This window comes from Bombus vancouverensis, chromosome 14 (assembly GCF_051014615.1).
Source record: "Bombus vancouverensis nearcticus chromosome 14, iyBomVanc1_principal, whole genome shotgun sequence".
In the NCBI taxonomy this organism is placed as follows: domain Eukaryota; kingdom Metazoa; phylum Arthropoda; class Insecta; order Hymenoptera; family Apidae; genus Bombus; species Bombus vancouverensis.
The window spans coordinates 6,125,319-6,148,232 of NC_134924.1; the positions used below are offsets into that span (position 1 = coordinate 6,125,319).

Sequence of the window (22,914 nt, forward strand, 5' to 3'; positions counted from 1 at the left end):
GGGTCACTTTTCTCTTGCTGCTCGTTCGATCGGCCGACAAGATTTGCGATCGCTTTATTAAAAGTTGCAGCTGCTGCCAGCCGATCGACGATGCCCGGTCAAAGTTTATAAACTCGATATCCTTATACTTATTAGCGAGAAACAAGAGAAAGACGAAAATGATAAAAGGAATAAGTTTGCTCTGTGAAAGCCTCTGTCGGAAGTATTTCGATATTCCCATCTCTCTTCTTTCGTCGATACGAATGCACTCGCGGAATTTCCTCCTCGGCGTCATACAAGATATACTGTATTTCTGCAAAAAAAAAGCAAGAACAGAATAGAAGCTTGGTTGTCTTTTTGCAACTTTTAATATCCATCGCGTTAGTGGATGGAAATTCTCGCATTGGAAGGACGAAACGCGCTCATCTTACGATTTGCCAAATCCGTATTTCTCTTTTCTTCTTCCACTCTCTTTCTGCCACTGTATCGTAAAATGTTTAGTTTGAAAAATAATAGCGATCACGAGGCGACGTCGTGAGAAAACGACCGTTTAAGAGGGTCCATCGATGAACGACAATCTCGATAGATAAGTCTCAATCTTCTAGTCGTTGTTAACGAGAACACGAAGCTGTTGGTTTACTTGGCTCATAAACCTACATAAAATGACAAATCGACTATCTCCTTGCGAAATATCTTTACAAGCGATAATATCTTTAACAGCGTACACTGGTCGGGAGAGCCTATTAGCGATCTAATATCAGGGATAGACGTTATTCGTTTCGCATACCGAGTTAAATACGTTACCAGCCAAAGATAGATCCGTCTCGTCGATCTTAACAAATGACAGCCATTTGTCAAAGATACTTTTCAGCCTAATAAATATTACGCCCGTAGAAATGCTGAAATGTAAAATTAAATCCTACGTCATCCCACACCCTGAATACGCTACGTGTTCTTCGTGACTCAACTAGCGTACATCGCTTGAATTAACACGTCCGAAACCATCTGGCAATAGGACAACAATGAAACAACATATACATAATGTGTACCGTGTGTTCCGTGTGGTCATTGAAATCGTATTTCTATCGCATCGTTGATTTACGATTTATTTTCGCACAGGACAATGCCACCATTATTCGACCCACAAAGCTGTCCGTCTACGCGAAAAATACCGCTGCGCGTACTTTTAATGGCGGACTGCCATCCGAAGCCAGCATTATTTTTATTTAAAAGTTACCACGAAACCAGAACGTATTTCAGCCTGCCACGCGCGCTTCTAAATTCGACGCGTTTGAAAAAAGAAAATCGATAACTCGATCGTAAATTCGTTGGAACGTTGAAAGCCCGCGAAAAGATAGCGTGACAAAATGGTCGAGCCAGGGCCAGCGACGTCGTAGCTGAGAAAAGGCCCTCTGAGAGATGAGAAACGTCGAGGGGCATTAATTTACGTCCGAGTTTCGCCAACGTTTCTCTGTTAAAGAATATAAATTCGCGATCTCGCGCCGCGCGGTTAATGGAGCATCGATACTTGAAACGCATAAAGATTAAGCATCGTCTACCACTGTCGCGTTCCTTCTCAAGTCCGACGCTTTTAGTCGTCCGTTCAAATTCCTCGAACAAGTCGGTTTCGTCTGTAAATCGTTTAAATTTCTATTGTATCTCCTGCAAATAATACGAAGATCTTATTCTTATGATAGCACGATTTCCGAAACACAGTCTCAATTTGTACGGTACGTGTCGAAAGCAAAGAAAAAGCGTTTGATCAGAATGAAAAGTCAAGAAATCGATATATGACAATTGTTATTTCCATCTCAATCTATTTATTCTGATCTACGTAATTATATAATTCAGCCTTGTTTCATGCTCCTAGGTAAACTATTTCTTATCGCATCGTACACAATTGAACATCTATTACGTTTAATTCTAACTGCTGCAAGTGAAACCACTTTAGAAGCGACTTGTACACAGTGCAAGAACCTCTCCGCGTCCAGTTGCAAAACTCTCGGCGAACAGCCAGACTTCGGCGTGACTATCGAGGCAGCAATATTACCGATATTTTATCATAGACGTTTCAAACTAGAGCGACGCGATCCGCTGACCCGATACGTGCAAGTGCCTCGATATGGACAATAAATTAGAGATGGACGTTCCATCCAGTGCGTATTAATTCGTCGACCGCGGCACTTGAACGATTCGGGGGAAAGATGAAAATTCGCGGGCCACGTTCACGCGATCCACGGTGCGGCATTTGAACGAGGATCCGGGACAAATATCGAAAAACGTATATTACGTGCAATTTTCCTAAAACTTGATGTCGGAAGATCAGAAGCGAGTGAAAGTATGTTTATCAAATCTCTGTTAGTATTTTCCCCAGTCTCTGGCTCGGTTCAAATATCCTGGACATTTATTCCTTCGTGTAACCACACACGGTGACGTTCAAATTGATAGCGCGGATGTCGGGAACGATATTCCCATTTTTTCGTAAGTACAGAAATCATTTATCCTCTCTTTCCTTTACTTAGATATCGCGCTGACACTTAGTAAAGCACAGAGTTTCGGCGTAACCTTTGCAATTTTCTTGCAATACATCAACCGAGTCGCGAGTGCGAATGGATTTTATTAAAAAAATAGGAATGAAATCCGGTATGAAAGTTTACAGGAGAAAAGAATTACATATACAATATCTTCTTGACACGTAACAATCAAAATTACAGGGTGGTTTGAATCGCTTTTTAAAACTGCCCTTCAAGGAAAAAGGGAAATTTTCAATTGGAAATCATATTTTCCAAACGATTAGATTTTCATGTACAAACGATTTTTTACTAATCCTCTATCGATTTTGGAATTGTTATATTTATTTACATTTATATCATTCACTTACAGACTGGTCGATATCATCGATAATATAATAAGATGAAAATCGGAAAAGCCGCATTGTGAGCCGGGCCAGCACGTAACTCCATTTATCGACCAAATAATTCGCCGCTTCGTACAGTAACGCTCCGTTAATAATTTCCAGCGGCCACGTGAGCAACCGTGAAGCAAAATGCTCGCGGATCCGCGATGTTCTCGCCCCGAAATTCGATTAACGCGGCTGATAACTGCGGACAAAGACAGGTGCAATCTCAGCGGCGCGATCGCTCAATGAGAGTAATAATTAATGGCCACGTCTGGACCTGCATCGTAACGATAAAACTCAAACGCGATAGATTGCGAGAATGGTGTATAACAGGGCGAAGAAGAACAACCCTGGGATAGAAAGTGAAACGATTTCAGATAAAGGCAAGGATAGAACGGAAGGAAATGGCAGAGGAATAAAAACAAAGGAACGAAACGCGATGAGAAGAGGTAACGGATCGCAAATACGTTTGGCGGGGTGGTATTACAGTCGAAGAATTTGCGGGCTGAGATGGGAACCGCGTGGTCGATACCCTGACCAACTTTATCTCGTAATTCGTTACTAACTGCCGTTTTTTATGAGACCTATTTCACGGCTATCGGACGTGCTGCGATAACGAGCTGCAATTGCGAAGCTGGACGTGCAGAGTGCCGAATACACCCGATATCCCCGATTACCTTCTCTGGCGATCGATGGACAGATTAATTTTTTGCCACACGCAATTCAACGCGTGGGTGGCAAATCTGCGTGCCTCTTTCGTTTTTCCCTTTCGCGATTGCAGGTTGTGGTATTCTTCCAAACTATTGAACTTCTCAAGTTTCGTTGTACGAAAATTACGTTTAACGTGTCTTGTAATAATAGTTACTCTTCGATCGCAAGCTTCCCTATTTAAAAATATTTATTGTCGAAAGATATCATATGTCAGATACGTGCGTACTGCACGACAGATCAATCGCGACACTCGCAAGGTTAGTCAGCAATTTCCAGGAATTTCTACACGTTGCCACCGTTTGTCAGGACGTTTACATCTACAAATATCTGGTCATCCGAATGTCTGAACATCGTCATTTATAAGTGGCTCACTCAGAGACCAGGCTGATCAACCCTGAGAATTGTTTCTTTTTCAATTCACCTTGATATTTACTGTTCATCGTATGACAGATACGTGCGTACTGCACAACAGATCAATCGCTACACTCGCAAGGTTAGTCAGCAATTTCCAGGAATTTCTACACGTTGCCACTGTTTGTCAGGACGTTTACATCTACAGATATCTGGTCATCCGAATGTCTGAACATCGTCATTTATAAGTGGCTCACTCAGAGACCAGGCTGATCAACCCTGAGAATTGTTTCTTTTTCAATTCACCTTGATATTTACTGTTATTTCAACTATCGACATACTTTTTTATCTTTCTTTTTTTACGTGGGTAAATCCTCATGGAAACCCCGCCGCTCCCAGAAGAGCGGCGAGGTGATGTCGGACTCTCACCGACTAAAACCCCACAGTGGCCTACCTAACGCCTGAGAGGAGTGCTCCGGGACCTCTTTCGAATTGCTGCCGGAGCACTCCTGCGTCTTCTCCCTTTCAAACTATCGACATACTGCATGTAGAATGACTCCTTGTACGGTAGAACCTCGCTCATCCGCACCTCGTTCATGCAAACAAATTCAGACGCAACTTCCGATAAACGAACTCCTAAGTGAGTCTCTATTATCCCAACTATCCGGTTATGCAAACTACCGTCACCCTCGAACTATTCGGACAAACGAGGTTCTACCGTAATAAAATAAATTCACGAGGTCAACCCGTCTATCTTTTAGAACGCTAAATGCAGTTATGTATTGATCTAGACATTTTTTAAACACGCTGTTTAAACATTAAGCAAATTACTATCTAATAATTGGGAATTTCGTCAAAAACGAAGCAGACACTGGCTACTGGCAGAGGCTGAGGTATCTTTGATCGAACAGAAACGACTAACTGATAACTGTACTAATAACTTTGATTAAATTGTATGAATTAGTCGAAGGATCAGTTTGGCTGTAACGTAGCCGCTACAAATTTATTTCGGGGTCATTACACCGATAAGATGTTATTGCTCCTGTTAGCGATCCTTGCGGATGCTGGGGGTGGCGGGTCACATTTGCGGCTCCTGCAGCTGCCGTACATCCGTGTCGCGATGCATACGTGCGATGCAGACGATGCGGAATGCGGCATGCGGCGCGTCACAGGGCCGTACACGGTCGCTGGCGTGAATTACCCCGCAGAAAGCGGCGGAGGAGCGGAAAGGATGTTTCTAATCAGCCTGTTCGTTAATCCGAATTGCCGCCCGTGCGTTCCCATTGTTTTCGGGAAATTATGGAAGCGGAAATAGGTCGCAGCTCTTGCACGCCGCGCGCGTACGTTGTATCGACAAAATCTCCCCTTTCGAAGCTCACTTTCGACGAATCCTTCTCGTTACGCAACGCACGATTCTGACGCGTACATCGTGCCCATGTGATTATCTTAATTATTACATTGCACAGGCCTTTCGTTTAATTACCTGTACATGGATTTTATTTAATTTCCACTTCACTTGCTTTTACCACATTTTCAGAAAATTACGCGTATCTTTCTCACACTTGGCTTCACGCGCACGAAGTTCATTAAAAACTAAGGCTGTGTAGCAGCTTAGACTTTTCTCAACAGACGTATCTCTGTAAAGACTATAACACGATATCGATTACCTTTGGCTTAGATTTAGATTATTCCTTGTACCCGGTTTCACACCTTTTGCATAATTAATAACGTTCATTGGCAAGCTAAAGTCAAAATTCAACTATCACCAGTTTCGATCCTTAAGAGTGTCATCCATTTAGCTTCGTAATTAATTCATTTTAATTTTATCATCTGTCGCGATAGGTTTTCGTAACCTGAGAAAATACAGCGAATCTTTACGAAAGGTAATCCTCAGCTATCGATTTGCCAGGTTACAAATCGACAGTTTACAGACCTCTCGAACGCAACTCTACGCTTTTACATCTCGCGTAGACATGTGGATAATCAAACGACTATTCTATTCGTAAAATCGATGCGTTAAATATCGCCGTTTGAAACAAACATCTCATCCTGATATAAGATAAAACGTGGAAGGATTGTGGGCATCCTTACTTCGTATCTTACTTCGTATCTTGCCAGAAGACGCGGTCGTCCCTTTATTAAAGCGAGAAAACAGATAAAAACGATTACGTTTACGTTATTATGTACAACCGGCGGCAATAAATAAGGGCGTAAAGTGGTGTGCAATTAAAGAGCATAAAACTGTCCGCGGATTCCGCGATCCGTAATTAAGAATTTTGTCATTTGACGGCGCGTAGAGGGTGTGTTATAATTTAAGCCGTAAATAATTCATGCGTTTGCACGCGGCAATGGCCTGTTATTATGGTGGACAAACCAGGTGAGGGGTTATGTCGGATGAATTATGAATATTCAGTGGAGTTCGCACGTCGTATGTCTCTGTCTGGCCTGGTATTAATCTTGATACACGCGAGATCCGGCGCATCACGCGGCGAATTACTCGTAATCGAATCTTTCTTTCACCTCGTTCTATCGTACGAGATTTGAGGGAGGATCGTGGCGTCGCGTGATTACAAAAAGTAATACGGTTTCGTTAAACAAAGCACTAACATACCACAGAGTAGAATTTTGGATCCCAACAAATGCCACCATGTGTCGGGGAATTAATTTCATTGAGAGCAGAGACGCGCACCAGCTACCATACGTAATTGCAAAAAACGTTACGAATCTGTTGAATAAAGCTGGACGAATTTAGCGGCCGTAAAAAGGGAATTTATACGTTGCACGATGGAAAAAAAGAAAGGAAAGGCGTAGAATGAAAAAGTTGTAAATGACTGACAAAAGCAACGCGCGGCGCTGCATAGAATTGTCATTGTAAACGCATTATCGCTTGCTGTTAATTTCAATTCTGAAAACGGCAAAATAATCTCATTTCACATAACGAAATGCAGCTTCGAACCTGTCAGATTTCCATTTCACCCCGCGTATAAATCGATCCTGTCTGATTTTATTATTCGCTGCATCAAGCTCCAACTACATTATCATCTTCTGTCGGCTTCAATTGATCGACTTTAATCCCCTCGTATTACGCGAAATCGCGGATGACGGTATAATTGTTTACATCCAACCGACTGATTGAAACGTGAAAATGATGGAATCGGCTCGTCCGCGCCGCGTTTCTCGTTTTCTCTCGATTGTTCGCCTGAACAGAATCATTTTTTCACGGAATTTGTATATTCCAGCGGGTAACTTGCAATAAGAAAAACTTGACGACAGTCCTTAAAAATATCGAGCAAATTAGCGACAAATACTGTGACACGATCAACGTGACCGATATTGCTTCCTTCCAATTAATATCGAGCGTCGAGTATATCAAAATATATAATCCGTGCAAAGGGAGGATTAATAAAAATTGCTTCGTTTTTTAAAAATTATTCAAAGGCAATCTCGATCTTGCATGAAAGATACGCCGAACTTACGATTCCAAGTTCCCCGAAAAATATCATTTCCAGATATTTCCCTAGCTTTGGAAGAACATAGTTATGATAAATCACTGACGGAAAGCGGACGAGAAAGTTTGTTTTCCTCCTGTTAGGCAGAGAAGAGGAAGTCGCAGGAAATAGGCGAATCGACTAAACCGCGGATATTAGTTCTCGTTAACTAGCCGTCTGGGGAATTGGAAATTTATCGGAAAACGAGGGGATAGAGATCGTCGTGCCGGCCAATCCCGATAGTTTTCGCGTCCGGAGATTCATCGTACAAGTTGACAACATACGAGCCCGGATAGAAGTTGCACGTAGCCTCGGCTGAACTTCAAGTTGCGTCCAAGTTTAGCTCGGTCGCGTTATATCCACGTGCATACCGGTGTAAACAGAAGCAACTTGCAGCATACTAAGCCTGGACGTACATCATCGAGCGCGATTCCACGTCTCTGTTGCACTTGCTTCCCGTACAGTCTATCTTAAGAGCAATTGTCAACGCGCTGTCATACGTAAGACACGAACGTCTAAGAAGTGACCTAAAAGTTTCTACCGTCGCAGAGCAAGTCGTTACAGCGTATACGACAAAGTAACACGAGAAAATGACAGACTATCGAAATAAATGTACGTATGAATTTGTCGGATGTTAAATCGGCCAGCTGTGTCTTTTATCAATTTGATTAATCTCGTTAGACAAACGGGTACGCGATTGACACTCGATTGTGAAAGAACAAAGGAATTTTCAATGGAGAATCGCTCGTGGTACGAACTGAAAGTTCACGACTGTGTCTAATATCCGCACGAAAGAATTAAACAATTTATCGAATATCCTCGTAGCAAATTATTTATATTTGTATATTTGCATTTATACGAAAAAGGAGGGGAAAAGCTGGCTTCCGTGCATGTTAGAAAAGTTGATTCTATGTTTTTCTTTTTTTATTTGTCGAAGGTGCTCAACGAACTCTCCACGTCCTGCACAACTCGGAGCAGCCAGCGTCAGCCTTCGCGATTCTAGAATCGGGGAACAAAGTGGTGCCACTGATAGCGGATGGTCTGTTCGATCTCTTAATGTACAAGATGTCGAGCGTCTACACGAACAAAATGCAAAAGATGGAATCGAAGGGACCGCGATTCGAGATCGGCGATTTCTGCGTGAAACTCGGCAGCGTGACGATTAATCAGAACTTCAAAGGCGTTCTGGTCGAGGTAAGCGATATCTACAAGCGGAACCAAATGAGATTGATGGATTCTAAGCGATCTTTAATCCCGAAGGAAGCTAATTAACCCCGAAAATAAGGAAGAACTCCGAAATGAAACGACGTCTTTTCCATTTCTTCGCGGTGGCAGAGTTTCGCAACTTTTCATAGCAGGCAGAGAGAACTTTCGGCCAGATAATCGGTTGAATTAATAATCGCGGCAGATGTCTAGCTCGGGTGATATTCGCGAAACTCGTTACCAGGCTAGCCGACTGCCGCGTTGCCAAGGGATTGCGAAGGATCACGCCAGCTAATTAACTGGCGATTAAACTTGGAAACCGGCGAAATAGCCTGCGCTACTTCACAACGCCTTGTCGATCACACGACGGTCGCAGTAATATCGATCGACAGTTTTAGCCCACCGTGAGATTCGTTGTACACGCGTGAATTACCTCTGTTCGTTACGAGCGTCACCAAAGGCGGACCTTCCTTTTCTATTTCGATCGAGCTTCGATGAAACTTCGATTAAATGTTCGCGAAAGCGTGCGGACTATCGAGAATATTGGAAGGATTCGATTTGTACGATCAATTGGCCGCAGATGATTGCCCACAACTGCAATATCGCGTCGACTGACAACGTCGAAATATCACACGTTTGCCCACGAAAGAATATCCCAACACTTGCAGATAAATTTTACGAATATACAACGTTACGTGGCTTCGTAGGAAACATTAAGAGATTTAGAATAAAATACGAAGCATTGAAATACTGTCACGTCGATAGAGCTTCTCTTTTAAATTGCAAGTGCATCGGGTTTGAACAGAGATTTAATAAAAATTGAGTTTCCGTAGAACGCGTTTCGGTTGCTCTCGACTCGTTTCTGACCGCGGCGTTTCATACTGTCGCGCACGAGGATTTCGTTCGCCTGATACCGCAAACGCGTTTCTGTGAAATTCTAGCTGCGAACGTACGATAGGTGCACGGGATAGGTGAATCGATACGAGGAAATATCAGAAAATTTGCGGTAAAATACTGGAATCTCGTTTGAAGGATATTCGAAAATATACCCCCGTCGATGCTCCGAGTTATAAAAGAAATCTTCTTTAATTAAAACGAAAAACTGAAGTTACACGCTTCTTGTTTTAATTACTGCTATCTAGAATTCAGTTAGCTCGAAAAATTAATTAAACGGCATCCGGGCAAATTCTAAGTGCAAAGAATTCAACTTTTGAAATTTCCATTATTAACCATTTGATTTACGGTTTCTTTAATATTATTTAATGAATCTCGTTGTTAAAGAAGTTGAAAGAACGATGATTAATCCACCTATAGTAACCAGAGTTTTTAACGCGAGGATGTTTCTCGGTCATCGGACGTCGCCTCGCAATAGCGTGAAAATGGTGTAACTTCCATTCTACAAGGTGGACCAACGATGCGGTCCTTCGACCGATCCACCAGCCATTTGTATCGGTAACAGCGCCGTTTGTACTCTACCACGACGTCGAATATGTTACGATAAAGCCCCTGTTCCCCCATTAATTTCCAGAGAGAAAATACCACGCCGTAGAACCGTACTAACTCACGCTCCTCCGCGTCACCATCTTCCTTGTTTCTACGTTCTTTCGCGTTCTCTGCGACGCAAGAAAAACCGTCGCGCGTACATGTTTACTTCTTCATAAAAAGATGATCCTATGGTCGTTGCAGGTTTCACGACCTGTAAACTTGCGATGTTTCTTAATTTACGATTTTGAAAGCTTATACGTTTAAAAAACTGGGAATAAAATGATACGAAATTTATAGCTCCGCAATTTCTTAGCTTCGGATTCGTAATTTTTCAATTTGTTAACTTCGACCTCGTAACTTCTCAATTTGTAAGCTATGACTTGATAGCTTGGCGATCTCTGAGCTCTGAGCTCGGAATTCGCAACTTCCCGCTTTCTAAGTTTTGAATTCGTAATTTTCCAATTTCTAAACTCTGAATCCGTAGGCTGCCGATCTCTGAGCTCTGGATTCGTAACTTCCTGATTTCTAAGCTTTAAATTACTTTTAAATTTCATCTCGAATCGCAAATTGATAAATAAAGATGAGATAAAAATGGAATCGATTTCGATAAAAATGATACCTGAGCTGATCTTGATCGGCGAACGCGAAGCAAAGAGAAACGAGCAACGAAAAGAGCGAATGGTTCACGGTCGCGATCGATTCTTCCCGCAAACTGCATTCAGAGGGACGTTGTTTCAATTTCTTTCAATTTCAATTTCAATTTCACGCGGGTAACATAATACTCCGCGACATTTACACGCTTTCACAATATCGACGATTTTGCTGCGATAAAAGATGAAATATTTCACCTTTTACGTGACGACTTTCTGTCACCACGTTCTTTATTGTACATTTAAATCAGCCTCATTTGCAGTCAAATCAAATCAGCCTGTTAATCATAACGCACCACGAGGCGCTTTCGATCAGAGAATTACTTGCTAAACAAGTTCGTGGAGCAAGAAAAGCGTGTCGGTGGTTGACGTATGCCGCAAACCGGAAGACGTTCCCTCGAGCGTTCGCGCTTTCTTCGAACCGGAGATATCCTGTCGTCAGGGCGAGAAACAAGCTTAACTTTCGATTGCGTTAATCACGTCCTGTTATCGTTTCTTTCCACTTGCATTCTGTGTCTTTACTTTTTCACAGATTTCCTCTTTCCGTCGTTTCGATTGCGTCTGGAAATAATTTCTCTGAAAATAAGACATATCGAGGCAAAATAAAAGAACCGTGGTGAAAAATCGAAAAAGGTACATCAAGTACCGTGTACCTGTTGATTATTTCTGAATATATATTGAATAATTGTTTTCCATGTTTCATAGGTGGAATATAGACCCTGCGTGGTTCCCGGAAGTGCATGGGAATTGATGCGTGAATTTTTACAAGGATTCCTCGGATCTACCGTGTCCAATCAAGCACCGCAGTATTTGCAGGTAATTTAATGAATAACATGCTTTTTCGGAGAGACAGCGTGCGTCAACACTGTTTGCTTTCGATAGTCAACAATGTTCTCCGCTGAAAAAATAATTCAAGTTTCTCGTCTTTTTATAGAACCGAATGAACGATATTTATCAACCATTGGATACGATACAACAGTATCTGGAACATTTCGGTCAGTATAGGAAAGCCACTGGTGTAATTTAAGGAAATTTTAAATTTATCGTTCTTCGTATCGAGATAATCCGTATCAAGAACGCGTCGATAATTTTAATGGTCGTATCATTTGGTAATTTTATGCTACCAAATCTTACTGGTAATCTACTTCTGTAACAATAAATTTCACTTAACAAAATATCTCTTATTTTTATCACAAACTCTATTAACAAAATCCTTATTATTTTAACTAACAAAATTATGAAGATGATCTACTCTCGGCTCTATATGCCATATATGTGTGTATATACATTTACATTTTAGCATTAAATTAAAAAATATATATGCATGAATATGTGTACCGTATACACATAGTCTTTATCAAGTAAGTAGTATTCTTGACAGAAACCAGTTACCGACGGAGCCATCTCACCGCCAGTTATTGCCAGTCATTGAATAAATACATGCATTGACTAAGGACAGGATAAACGTAACATTAAGTGGCATGTTATACATACGAATTATCACAGACGACTCGTCAGTGATTATACCAGCAACCTACAGAATAGACGTGACTTTTGTAACATCAGCTTACCGACGTCATGCTGTTTTATCGATATAATTACTAAGAACTTCCGTATCTATCGCTGCTCCTTATTTAAACACCCGAGATATGCAAACGCGAGCCCTGATATCAACAATCATCAAAGAAGAAGTTGTACCTTCATGTAGAGTCAGGGCCGGCGCAAAACAGGTTTAGCGCGTTTGCCGGAATCCGGTAAAAGGTGCGAAAAAAGGCAACGCGACCATCGAGTGGTCGGTACAAATCGAAAACAGTTTTCGCGAATCGAAACGTGCTCTCGCTGACGCCACAATGTTGGTACATCAAATTCAAATTGGCAAATCCATAGGAACGGTTCTACAACAACGCGTCAGCGACAAATGCCAGCCGCTAGGATTCGTTACCAAATCCTAGACCCTCGTGCAGAAAAAATACAGTTGCACCCGTAATCTTGTCATAAAACATAATCCATCCCTCGACTAAGATGGCCATCAGCTGTCAAGATATATCAATTCAGGCTCATAATAATCCTAAGGAACCGCCATAAAATTTAGCATTTTTTACAGTCCATTGTTACAAACATTTTAAAAGTCGAGAAGTTTCTTAGGGTTATTGCTCATCGCTATAAAACACGGGAAAAACTTTCCCAACTGCATCCTCGAGTAACCGTTGGTGGAGAACGGCCAATACTTATCAATATTTTTGTATAAATATCGCCGTCACAGACTATATTCTAACTTGCTATTGTCCTTTCGACTAGAATACATCTCAGTCTGTTAATCAATTAGTCGACATCTAAACTTGTTATCTCTAAAACTCAGACAGAAAGCATCTCAGAGCGTTTTATGTAAAGTTGTTATAAAAGGAAAAGTAAAGCATATCAAATTTGACAATAATTTTGTATTCCGTACATGGTATTATTCCGTGATAAATGTTTACCCTAGACGTGTGAAGACATTTAAAAAAAAAAATTATTAAAAAAAAAATTACGGACATAGAAGAAGACCGTTCAGTGTGCGATGAACAAGAAACTTCAGCAACTGAAGACGGCATGGAAACACATGAAAAGCTATTTACAACCGAATCAGAGTTGAATATTATAAATAAGTCCAGGGCAAAAAGGAAAAAGGAAATTATCGTTGACAGCAAAAGGTGAGACTGATGTAGAGAACCAACGTATCGAAACTGGAACCAATGGGACAGTTTGGAGAGAAATAGATGCAAGTCCCAAACCTGCCTGTCCGTTTGAAAAATCTTAATTACCGAAAAAACCCAGGTTTTATAGCGGGTCCTCGGGCTAACTGAACTTGTGCTATGTAAGTGCCTCAACATCTGGTATTCATTGTCCGAAGGAACCGTTGGCATGTTTTACTGCCAGGTACCTCTATGGGTATTTCCTTTAATGAGGGTCATAATATCACTCCATACCTTTGTTAGACAAAGCGTCCGTCCCGTTGACCACGGCTACGTTCGGCGGCTGATGGTCGCCTTGAGCCCAAGTTTATTATCACAAATCGCAACCAAGTACAATTGGGCAGAATGACGGCAAATTGTTTAATTACAACTGTAAGCTTTAATTACAATTTTACGGATTTTCCCGAAGTTCCAGAGGGAAGGCTCCGGTGTCCTTTCATCTCCGACATACAATTAGTTATAAATTAACCATTATCTAGGTTAAATTATAAAAACTATTACTTCTTTAATCATTATTTTGACCGCACACGGTAGGAATAGACATACACGAAGTGTCGATAGGTTTAGTGTTAAAAACCCCTGGCACTAAAACGGTTAAAGAGGATCTGAATGCAACGGTTGCTATCATATCTTTTATAGTCTTATACAATATTTTACTAGAAAATCTAATGTTTTAATCTTAATTTAGTTATAATATATTAAAATTAATGACACAAATATGTTTAGTAGAAAAATTTCATTTTATTGTATCTCATATATAAATAAAGATGAATATAAATATTATCCAATTAGCTATTTCATTGTTGTTAATCCAGCTGTAAATAAAAAGAGATTGATTTAGATATAATATTTAATCGTTATATATATTAGAAATATATCTGTAAACATAGAAGAATTCAAATTTTATACCTTTTTAAAGCCAATGTCGGCAGCATATTCGCGAAAACATTGGCGACAGATGTTTAATCCATATTTTCTTATCAAACCATGCTTGTTCGCACAAGCACGACTGTAAAATAACATAATATGATTAATTACACATTGAAAGAACGCTATTATAAATAGACTACGGCAGTCTAATAATAAGTATAAATACTATGCATAATACATACTACATTGAGGTTATGGTCGAAAAATGTAGAAATCATATTTTTAAGCAAGATATGAATTTTCTTTTTAATTATAGTGATAATAAAGTAGTTCATATTTTTAAATTATCTTAAATAACCTACACTAAAAGCTATAAAAATATCTTCTTTTACTGGGAAAATATAAACGTGGACACACGGTCTATTGCATATATGTAACTTTATGATATAAATTGATTTGTCTACAATTTAAAAATATAATACAAAATAGTAATACTTACCAGGATCTAGATCCTTGTCCATATTTTCTTGGGTGCGAGTACCAAATATTTTGAAAACCCATTTTTCAGATTACCAAACTGTAATCGTCTAAAATTCTAACCTCTTCTTCTAACGTCCACTTCTTCGTCTAAAATCGAAATGGCAAGAAATGGCCAGAAACCTCTGCGACGCAACGTTAGGCACACTAGCGTACTCTAGAACGATTCTCGCCAATGTTTGAACGTTATTCAATATAAACTTCTCAACGCGAGAATTGATTGTAATTTTAATAAATAAATAAAAAAAAATTCAATATAAACATCACATAACATCAAAAAGAACTTGTACTTATTACATGTCTTTATTGTTATAATATACATATATACTATTATTATTATTATTGAACTGTGGATATTTATGTAATTTTATACTTTTACGGACCGTCATTTATAACAATGGAACTTAGCAGAGATTTTTCCACATTGTAAGTATCCTAAACTTTTTTACATTTTTAGGTTTTCTATAAATACATAAAAAGCCGCAGTCTAATTTTTATATAAAAATATGTACATATAGTCAGGGCCGTCGCAAGGCAGGTTCAGCGCGTTCACTGAAACCCAGCCCCGCATTTTGAGAGACCCCGCGGTCTACGAAAATTACCCAATTAAAAAACACCGATTTTGTTTAACTTTTTACAGAATGATGATACCATTAACAGATGCAAGACATTTTTTTAGTAGCGATGATTCAGTTTAAAGGAGTGACAAATATCATCGAAGTTCAGTGTAACTTCATAAAAATTCAGACGCTTTCAGAGAAATATACTTTTTATAGAAATTAAACTACATCAATAGTTTTTTGCAAAAGTCATACACGGTCACAGATTTCGTAGTTTCATTGAATTTATTGCCCCTTGAAAGTGAATTATGGATGCGAAAAAATATTACTTGGATTTGTTTAAAAAACTGTTTAATAAAAAATAGAGATAAGAGTCACCCAATTTTGGAATTTACGAGTTTGGATTTTACGAGTTTGTACCAGAATTACGACTTTAATCAGTTGCAGAAGTATAGGATTCTATACTTTCTTTGCAAGCTGTCCTATTATACATCTTATTTGTAATTTCATAGGAAAATATAGTTTCGATTCAACCCACTACTATACTGAATCGATAACGTCACATGCAACACGAAGAAGAATCGCATATCACATCTATTTTATTGTCTATGGTCTAGTCTTCGATGTCACCGTAGAAATCTACATTGTGAAAGGTATAGTAGCGACATCTAAGAATAATATCTTAAACAATTTATATGCATATTATCAGTAAAACATTGCAAATTAATAAACATACATTTCTTAACATATAAGAAATTCTTATTAATTCTTATATATATATATTAACTTTTTTAACTACTCTAAATAAATTCCATTTGCATCAATTTTTGATTTTCTACGCAATCTATAAATACCACCTTCGGTGTTAATTAATGTTAACATATTTTACAAATACTTTTGTCGTAAGAACTCTTATATGTATGTCTCAGACACAAAAATAACATAAATGTCTTTTTGTGATCGTCTTATATCAACTTTAGAAATGCAGAATATGAAAAATAGTACAATGTATTTACAAAGGAAATATCATTAATATAAATTGTTGCAAATATTTCGAAATGTTAAAGAATATAAGTACTGACAATTTTCAATAATATCATGAATGTCATTTTAAAAATTATACGTGAAAAGAATTCATTGGTCATCAGAAAAAAATTGAACTTTGTACAATTGAAATTAAACGATCACAGCGCTGCATTATACATTTTTCTCTGACCTGGCCGTAAGCGCAGTATGTAGTGTAGTGTTCTGGAAGTAGTAGTAGTCGTTCAGTTCTTCACACAGTGGAGTTACAAAGTCTTTATTAATTAATAAAGAATTATTATATATCGACAATGGAGGTATTTATTATATGTATAAATATGTATATGTATTAAAATCAATAATAAACGAGTTCTTATTTAAAAGAATCTATAATTCAATGTATCTTTTTTATATTTTTAGATTCAAATATTGACCGCGAAGTCATCAAAATTCATAACAAATGTATCCGTAAGTAAATGAACAAGTAAAAATGAAATAAATATTTTCATACATTATTATTTGTAGCTTCTAACAAATATATTAAACTTATCAACCATTACTTTTATGTAATAGATAATGTATGCGATACTCAATAATTCATAATAGTCTGATTAATATGCATGAATTTCTAGCGATATACATAAACTTGAATTTCTAATACAAAAGTTTTCTTGAATGACGTATTTTACTTTACATTTTTATAGGTGAAACCTACTACAACTATAAAAGAAATTAAAGAAGAATTATTTAAACTAAAAAAAGCACCACATATTCACAGACAATGTTTAAGACTAGATGCTAAGGGAAAAGCTTTATCTGATTCAGATACATTGAAGAATTTATCTATTTCTAGTGGTGGAAAGTTATACTTTAAAGATCTTGGACCACAGATTAGTTGGAAAACTGTATTTTTAGTGGAATATGCTGGTCCATTATTTCTATATTTATGGATATATCAACGTGCATGGATTTTTTATGGTGATGCAACTGCATCTGAAATTAATAATGTAGTCCAGTAAGTTTATTTAACAAATTCTTCTTAATAAATTTTATCCTAATATTTCATTACCTTTTTTTCTTAGAGGTTGAATGATATAATGATAAGAGATCAATTATTATTGTGTAAATATAAGTTACAGTTAAATTATCAGTATGTTACTTTTAAACTGCTATATAGCTGTATGAAACTAGTTATGATGCTTATAAAATATTAACACAAAACCAACAAGAATAACTATATAGAGTTAGAATATTAAAACCTAAAATTGTAAATTTTTATTTCAGTGTAGCAGCAATTTGTTGGTCTATACATTATGCAAAAAGACTTCTAGAAACATTGTTCATACACCGTTTCAGTCATGCAACAATGCCACTGCGCAATCTCTTTAAAAACTGTTCATACTATTGGCTGTTTGCTATGTATGTAGCATACCATGTAAATCATCCTTTGTATACAGCTCCGAATCAAATGCAGTTTCTGACTGGACTAGTAATATTTGCACTTTGTGAAGTGGGAAACTTGAGTATTCATGTGGCTCTAAGAAATTTGAGACCAGCAGGAAGTACTGTAAGAAAAATACCAGTACCCACTGGCAATCCTTTTACTATATTGTTTAATCTTGTATCATGCCCAAATTATACTTATGAGATTGGCAGTTGGATTGGTTTTACTATCATGACCTCATGTTTGCCAGGTATAAATATACTTCTTATTCTATCAGTAAAATACTAAATATAATGTATACTATATGTAACTATCATATTCTTTCAGCTGCTCTCTTTACCTTAGCTGGTGCATATCAAATGACTATATGGGCATTAGGAAAACATAAAGCGTATAAGAAAGAATTTTCCCAATATCCGAAAAATAGAAAATCTATCATTCCATTTGTTCTTTAAATAAGGCAATATTAATTTAAGAAAATTGTGTTGGTAATTATTGTTATAACATTTCTTCGTTCCAATTTGTTAATAATATTTCTTTTCCTTAAATAAATAATTTACGATAGGAAAACGATTTAATAATATACTACACATAACTTGTATAAAAAAAATTTATTTAGTATTTAAAGCTTTCACTTACTCATGGTAAGCACATCTAAAAAGTTATTTTAGTTTCTGCTTCTTCACAAGGTAGTTTGCTTATCAATTTATACATATCGTCTTTTAAAGCAATTATTATATTTTGGCACTCTTGCATTTGAAATCTGTATTCAATTCGCAATTGTTCATGGTCATATAACGCTTCTTCCATCTTTCTTTTTGCTTCTGACGGCTTTATATCCTTTACCGTTAAACCTAACAGACCTTCCATATGCTGTACGTGTTTTCTTGCATCTTTCAATTCTTCCCTCAAAGCATTTAATTCTGTGATCAAAATAATATTTTCTTCCACCGTTTTATCTATATCTTTGCCACTGCCTATTCTGTCTTGGAAAACTTGTCTCTTAAGGGAAGCTATTGTCCTTTCTAAATGATCCCTCTGCTTTATAAATTCACATTGCGCATCTAAATCCGCTTTTCGGCTACGCAAAAATTCATCGCTTGAACTATACTTGTGATACAATTTTGTGATAGCAATTTTTAATGCCTGTGGTTCTTGCACAAGCCCTGAAGCATCATGCAAATCTATCCGTATCCTTTTTAAAAGTTGTTGACATCTTTTATTTCGATGCATTTCATTTTGAAGTTCATGTCTTGCAGCTCCTAATTTTTCCCTCAATTCATGTAATTGTAATTCTAAACTAATAGTTGTTTTATGCAAATTTACAAGTTCCGTTTCCATATCTCGGATTTTCTCTTTGAGCTCTTTGATTTCTTGATCCCGCGGTTCTATTTGATTTTTCAATTCTGTAATCTTGTAATTCAAAACGAATTTGAACTTCTCCAGTTCCTGATTTGTACGCTTTAATTCATATATCTGACGTTCTCTATCTTGAATCGTGATATCCCTTTCATTTATTTCGATTTTCAAATCATCTTTATCTTTTTCTAATTCTTGAATAGTCTTTTGGAAATACCCATATTCGCTTTGAACTTGTTGCAGTTGTCTCTTCAATTCTTCAACATCTTTTAAACTAGCCATATATCTATTGCGCAACATCCCAGCTTCTCCTTTCAGCCGTATATTTGCCTCCTTTTCTTCATGTAGCAATGTTTCATAATTTGTTTTTAGCTCCAATATTTCCTTATCGACATCGTCTTCAACTTGCGTCATCATCTCCTCGTGTACTCGCGCCTGCTGTGTTATTTCATCTTGACTTTCTTCTAATTGCAATTTCTTCTCATGAAGAAGAGCCTCATATTTAGTTGTTGCATTTTGTAATTCTTCAATGCCATGCTTCTCTACTTCTTCCAAACGTTTCTCATAATTTTGACGCATATTATTCATTGTATTTTCAAGCGCTAAATATCTATCGTATTCTGTAATAAGTTTAGCATTATAATTTGTTTCCATTTGCTTCATAGTTTCTTCGTGTTTCTCTTTCATTTTAAGTATTTCGATGTTAATAGTGTTCAGTTCATTCTTGTGATCTTCTTGTAATCTACTTATCCTATCTCTTAGCTCTTCGATAGCTTGCAAATATCCTTGATGTATATCCCGTACTTTGTCATTATGTACTACCTCTATTTGACGCATTTTATAAGCATGTTCAGTTTCCAGTTCCCTCATTCTAACGTTCAAATCGACTATCATTTGTATTTTCTCTTGCAAGTCATCTTTATTAATTAACACTTCATTCGTATATGTGAGCTCTTTTGCAGTCTTTCCTTTTCCTTCAGGGTATATTACTTTCCAAATACATAAACTACCATCTATTCCAGTAGATATCAAGAACTGCTCATTATAAGGAAGGACAATCTGCAAAATATACAGCATGATTACTTTATACTTTACTTTATACATTTAAATCATTTACTATACAAGATCTTACCTTTGCAATATTAGCAGAATGAATGTGAAAAGTTATGTACTGTACTGGATCTTGAAGTGGACATACTACTGATAAAATAATACCACCAGGACAAATAAGAAACAAAGCTTGATCTTCTTTTCCTAATACCATGCAATACATGTTTGCATCTGGAATATTATGTTGTCTCGTCTAACATGGATAATATACTAAATTATCTTCTGTTTCTCTGTTCATAAAATTGTAGAAAAATTAAATTATGTATTACCGTATTGTCTTTTATCTCGTATATATTATTATCATCAGCAATGCAATAGGTAATCTGTTCATCAGCAGAAAGAGCAATGTCATGTAAAACAATCCCTTTTAAAATTATCTCAGCAGAACGGCGACCAGTACTCATATCCCACTGATATATAGTACCTTCTGCACCTAACGTAAGTAGCTTTGTATCTGTTTGTGACCATAGTAAAGTCTTTACTCTATTAGTATGCCCTTTTAAAATGAAAGTGCTAATAAAACCAATAGTGCAATAAATCTGTACAACATTTCCATTAACAGCGGCAAAGAAATGACCAGCATTACTAAATTTTACAGTTTTACAACATCTTATAGAAAATTCCTCCATAGGTAATAAATCATCTATTAATATGCTCATGAAACGTAATTTATCACTAAAACCAATCACACAGAAAAGGCCTGTAGGATGCAAAGCAATTCCACAAATATCTTCTGTATATTGTTTGTGTAGAATTAATCTTCCTGATTCAAAATCCCACAACCTTACACTATGGTCGAGTTCTCCGCAAGTCATGAAAGTTGATTTCCAACCACAGACAGAAATATCTCTTATAGGTCCAAAATGCAATGATTGACCCATGATCTTTAATTCTTGTGGTTCTGGATCTACATTTAAGTCTGGTCCCCATAACTTTGCATAAAATAATTGAGGCCAACCAGTTGTAATTAACAAACGATCTGAACTTAAATTAACACTTATGCTGTTGATTTGATATAAATCTTCATTCTCTTGCTTTGATATTTGAGTTGGTATTATATAAATATTTCTTTTTGTATATTTATGCAGGCCCTCTGTTTCAAAAACCACAATTGTTCTTGAGCCAAATGCAAATGCAAAACCTCTGTGAAATGCAATTAAACAACGAATATTGTTTTCCCATGGAATGTCTTCTTTTGAGTCCATGGCTGTAATTGAACTACTAGCTTGTATAACATATTCTTCGCGAATTTTCAGATTCATAAATAATGTATCAGTCATATTATAGATATTTTTTAAATCACCATTCTCTAAGTAAAGTATTTTACCATCCTTAGTTCCAAGTAATAATCTATCCGAATCCAACCAAGTCATAGAACATGTAAGTATATTGTCTGCTTTAGAAAATCCATATGGCCTCCATATAGTATCAGAAAGAGTTAAGAATTTAAATGTGTGTAGACCACCAAGTGCAACTACACCTGCATCAGATGGATTGCAAGCTAATACTTGTACAATGGCCAATGGATTCTGAGGAGTCCCTACTTTTATACTGGATTCTACTTTTCCCTTTTCCCAATTATAAAAAAGCATTGTTTGATCAGGTTCTCCTGTAACTGCTGCTAGATGCTTATTATCAAAAGTAAATCCTATGCAAGTAAATTTTGTTACATCAGGGGCTTCATATGGTATCCCAAGAAGTTTTCTTCTTTTCAATGTTTGAACATCATAAATAGATATAGTAGGTTTTTCTCCAACTTCACATGTTGCAATATACTTCCTTTATAAAAAGGGATTGGAAAGATAATGTGTAACTTTATATTAGAGGATACAAACATTAACTACATACATAAAAACCTACTTGTTGTATGTAACTGTAATTATATTTATCTGTTGTTTATCAGATAAACGTATGAATCTTTGTCGATATTGCGGAATATTATGAAGTGCTATTACATTTCCAACGGGATACAGAATTTCTGCATCCGAAATATAATGTGCGTTTGAGATTATATCAGTTTTTAAACCATAAAATACTCTGCTTTGTAAATGAATAACCATTCTGAGAATTCTTTCTACCTTTTTATTTAAAAAGTACGAAAGTAATTTTCGAATTTTATACACAGAATATATACATATACATATTTTCAAAGGTCTATACCTCCGTTGTTTATACTTCCATAGCAACAAACATGATCAATATCCAGAGATTGTTATTTATGAGACTGAATACAGGAATGCTTGACTTACTTCTGATAATTAGAAATAACATTGTTAATAAAAAGTCAAGTCATTCGTATATTATAATTATATTATTATATTATTATATTATATTATTATTATATATATTATATTATTCGTATATTATAATTTACATTAAATAAAAAAGTTTACAATTTCTATTTATATTTTTTATATTTGGTTTTATATTTGAGTCAACACTCATTTATAAATTTCCCGCCAATTGTTATGCGCGACTATATTCGGATAATTAGAAGTAAAGTGTGAACTTAT

The 22,914-nt window shown here is 36.9% G+C and overlaps 3 protein-coding genes across 5 annotated transcripts in view; 1 reads left to right on the forward strand and 2 right to left on the reverse strand.

The window, feature by feature from the left end:
• LOC117157507 (trans-2,3-enoyl-CoA reductase Sc2) overlaps nt 1-18,502 on the forward strand; it is a 145,138-nt gene extending 126,636 nt beyond the window's left edge. Inside the window, exons 3-8 of one of the 2 annotated variants that reach the window (XM_033335558.2) lie at nt 8,366-8,622; nt 11,472-11,582; nt 11,701-11,784; nt 17,193-17,503; nt 17,773-18,182; nt 18,260-18,502. In XM_033335558.2, the coding sequence (XP_033191449.2) occupies nt 8,366-8,622; nt 11,472-11,582; nt 11,701-11,784; nt 17,193-17,503; nt 17,773-18,182; nt 18,260-18,387 (1,301 nt within the window). In that variant the 3' untranslated portion in view covers nt 18,388-18,502. Of the gene's footprint in view, nt 1-8,365; nt 8,623-11,471; nt 11,583-11,700; nt 11,785-16,648; nt 16,806-16,908; nt 16,957-17,192; nt 17,504-17,772; nt 18,183-18,259 lie in introns of those variants that run through there. The other variant, XM_033335557.2, reaches the window with a different exon arrangement.
• Nucleotides 14,220-15,026, reverse strand: LOC117157508 (small ribosomal subunit protein uS14). 2 transcript variants are annotated; one of them, XM_033335559.2, is made up of 3 exons: nt 14,868-15,026; nt 14,408-14,507; nt 14,220-14,313 (listed from the first exon to the last, which is right to left on the reverse strand). In XM_033335559.2, the coding sequence occupies exons 1-3, from the start codon at nt 14,927-14,929 to the stop codon at nt 14,305-14,307; spliced, it is 171 nt and encodes a 56-aa protein (XP_033191450.1). In that variant the 5' UTR covers nt 14,930-15,026; the 3' UTR covers nt 14,220-14,304. The 2 variants fall into 2 exon arrangements, with proteins under 2 accessions (XP_033191450.1, XP_033191452.1); XM_033335561.2 differs by lacking the exon at nt 14,220-14,313 and having other exon boundaries at nt 14,402-14,507.
• Nucleotides 18,503-18,586: 84 nt separating the features above from the next.
• On the reverse strand, nt 18,587-22,634 carry tous (testes of unusual size). The gene is made up of 4 exons (XM_033335551.2): nt 22,262-22,634; nt 20,671-22,180; nt 20,424-20,594; nt 18,587-20,350 (listed from the first exon to the last, which is right to left on the reverse strand). The coding sequence occupies exons 1-4, from the start codon at nt 22,459-22,461 to the stop codon at nt 18,587-18,589; spliced, it is 3,645 nt and encodes a 1,214-aa protein (XP_033191442.1). The 5' UTR covers nt 22,462-22,634.
• Between the last annotated feature and the right edge of the window lie 280 nt (nt 22,635-22,914).

Bases quoted from the DNA above. Each gene is read 5' to 3' on its own strand.
- LOC117157508 (XM_033335559.2), bottom strand. From the start codon at position 14,929: ATGGGTTTTCAAAATATTTGGTACTCGCACCCAAGAAAATATGGACAA. The intron at 14,508-14,867 runs GTAAGTATTACT...GTTATTTTACAG, and splicing joins GGACAAGGATCTAGATCCTG to TCGTGCTTGTGCGAACAAGC.
- tous (XM_033335551.2), bottom strand. From the start codon at position 22,461: ATGGTTATTCATTTACAAAGCAGAGTATTTTATGGTTTAAAAACTGAT. The intron at 22,181-22,261 runs GTAGGTTTTTAT...CTTTTTATAAAG, and splicing joins ATTACAGTTACATACAACAA to GAAGTATATTGCAACATGTG. The intron at 20,351-20,423 runs GTAAGATCTTGT...TATATTTTGCAG, and splicing joins ATTCTGCTAATATTGCAAAG to ATTGTCCTTCCTTATAATGA.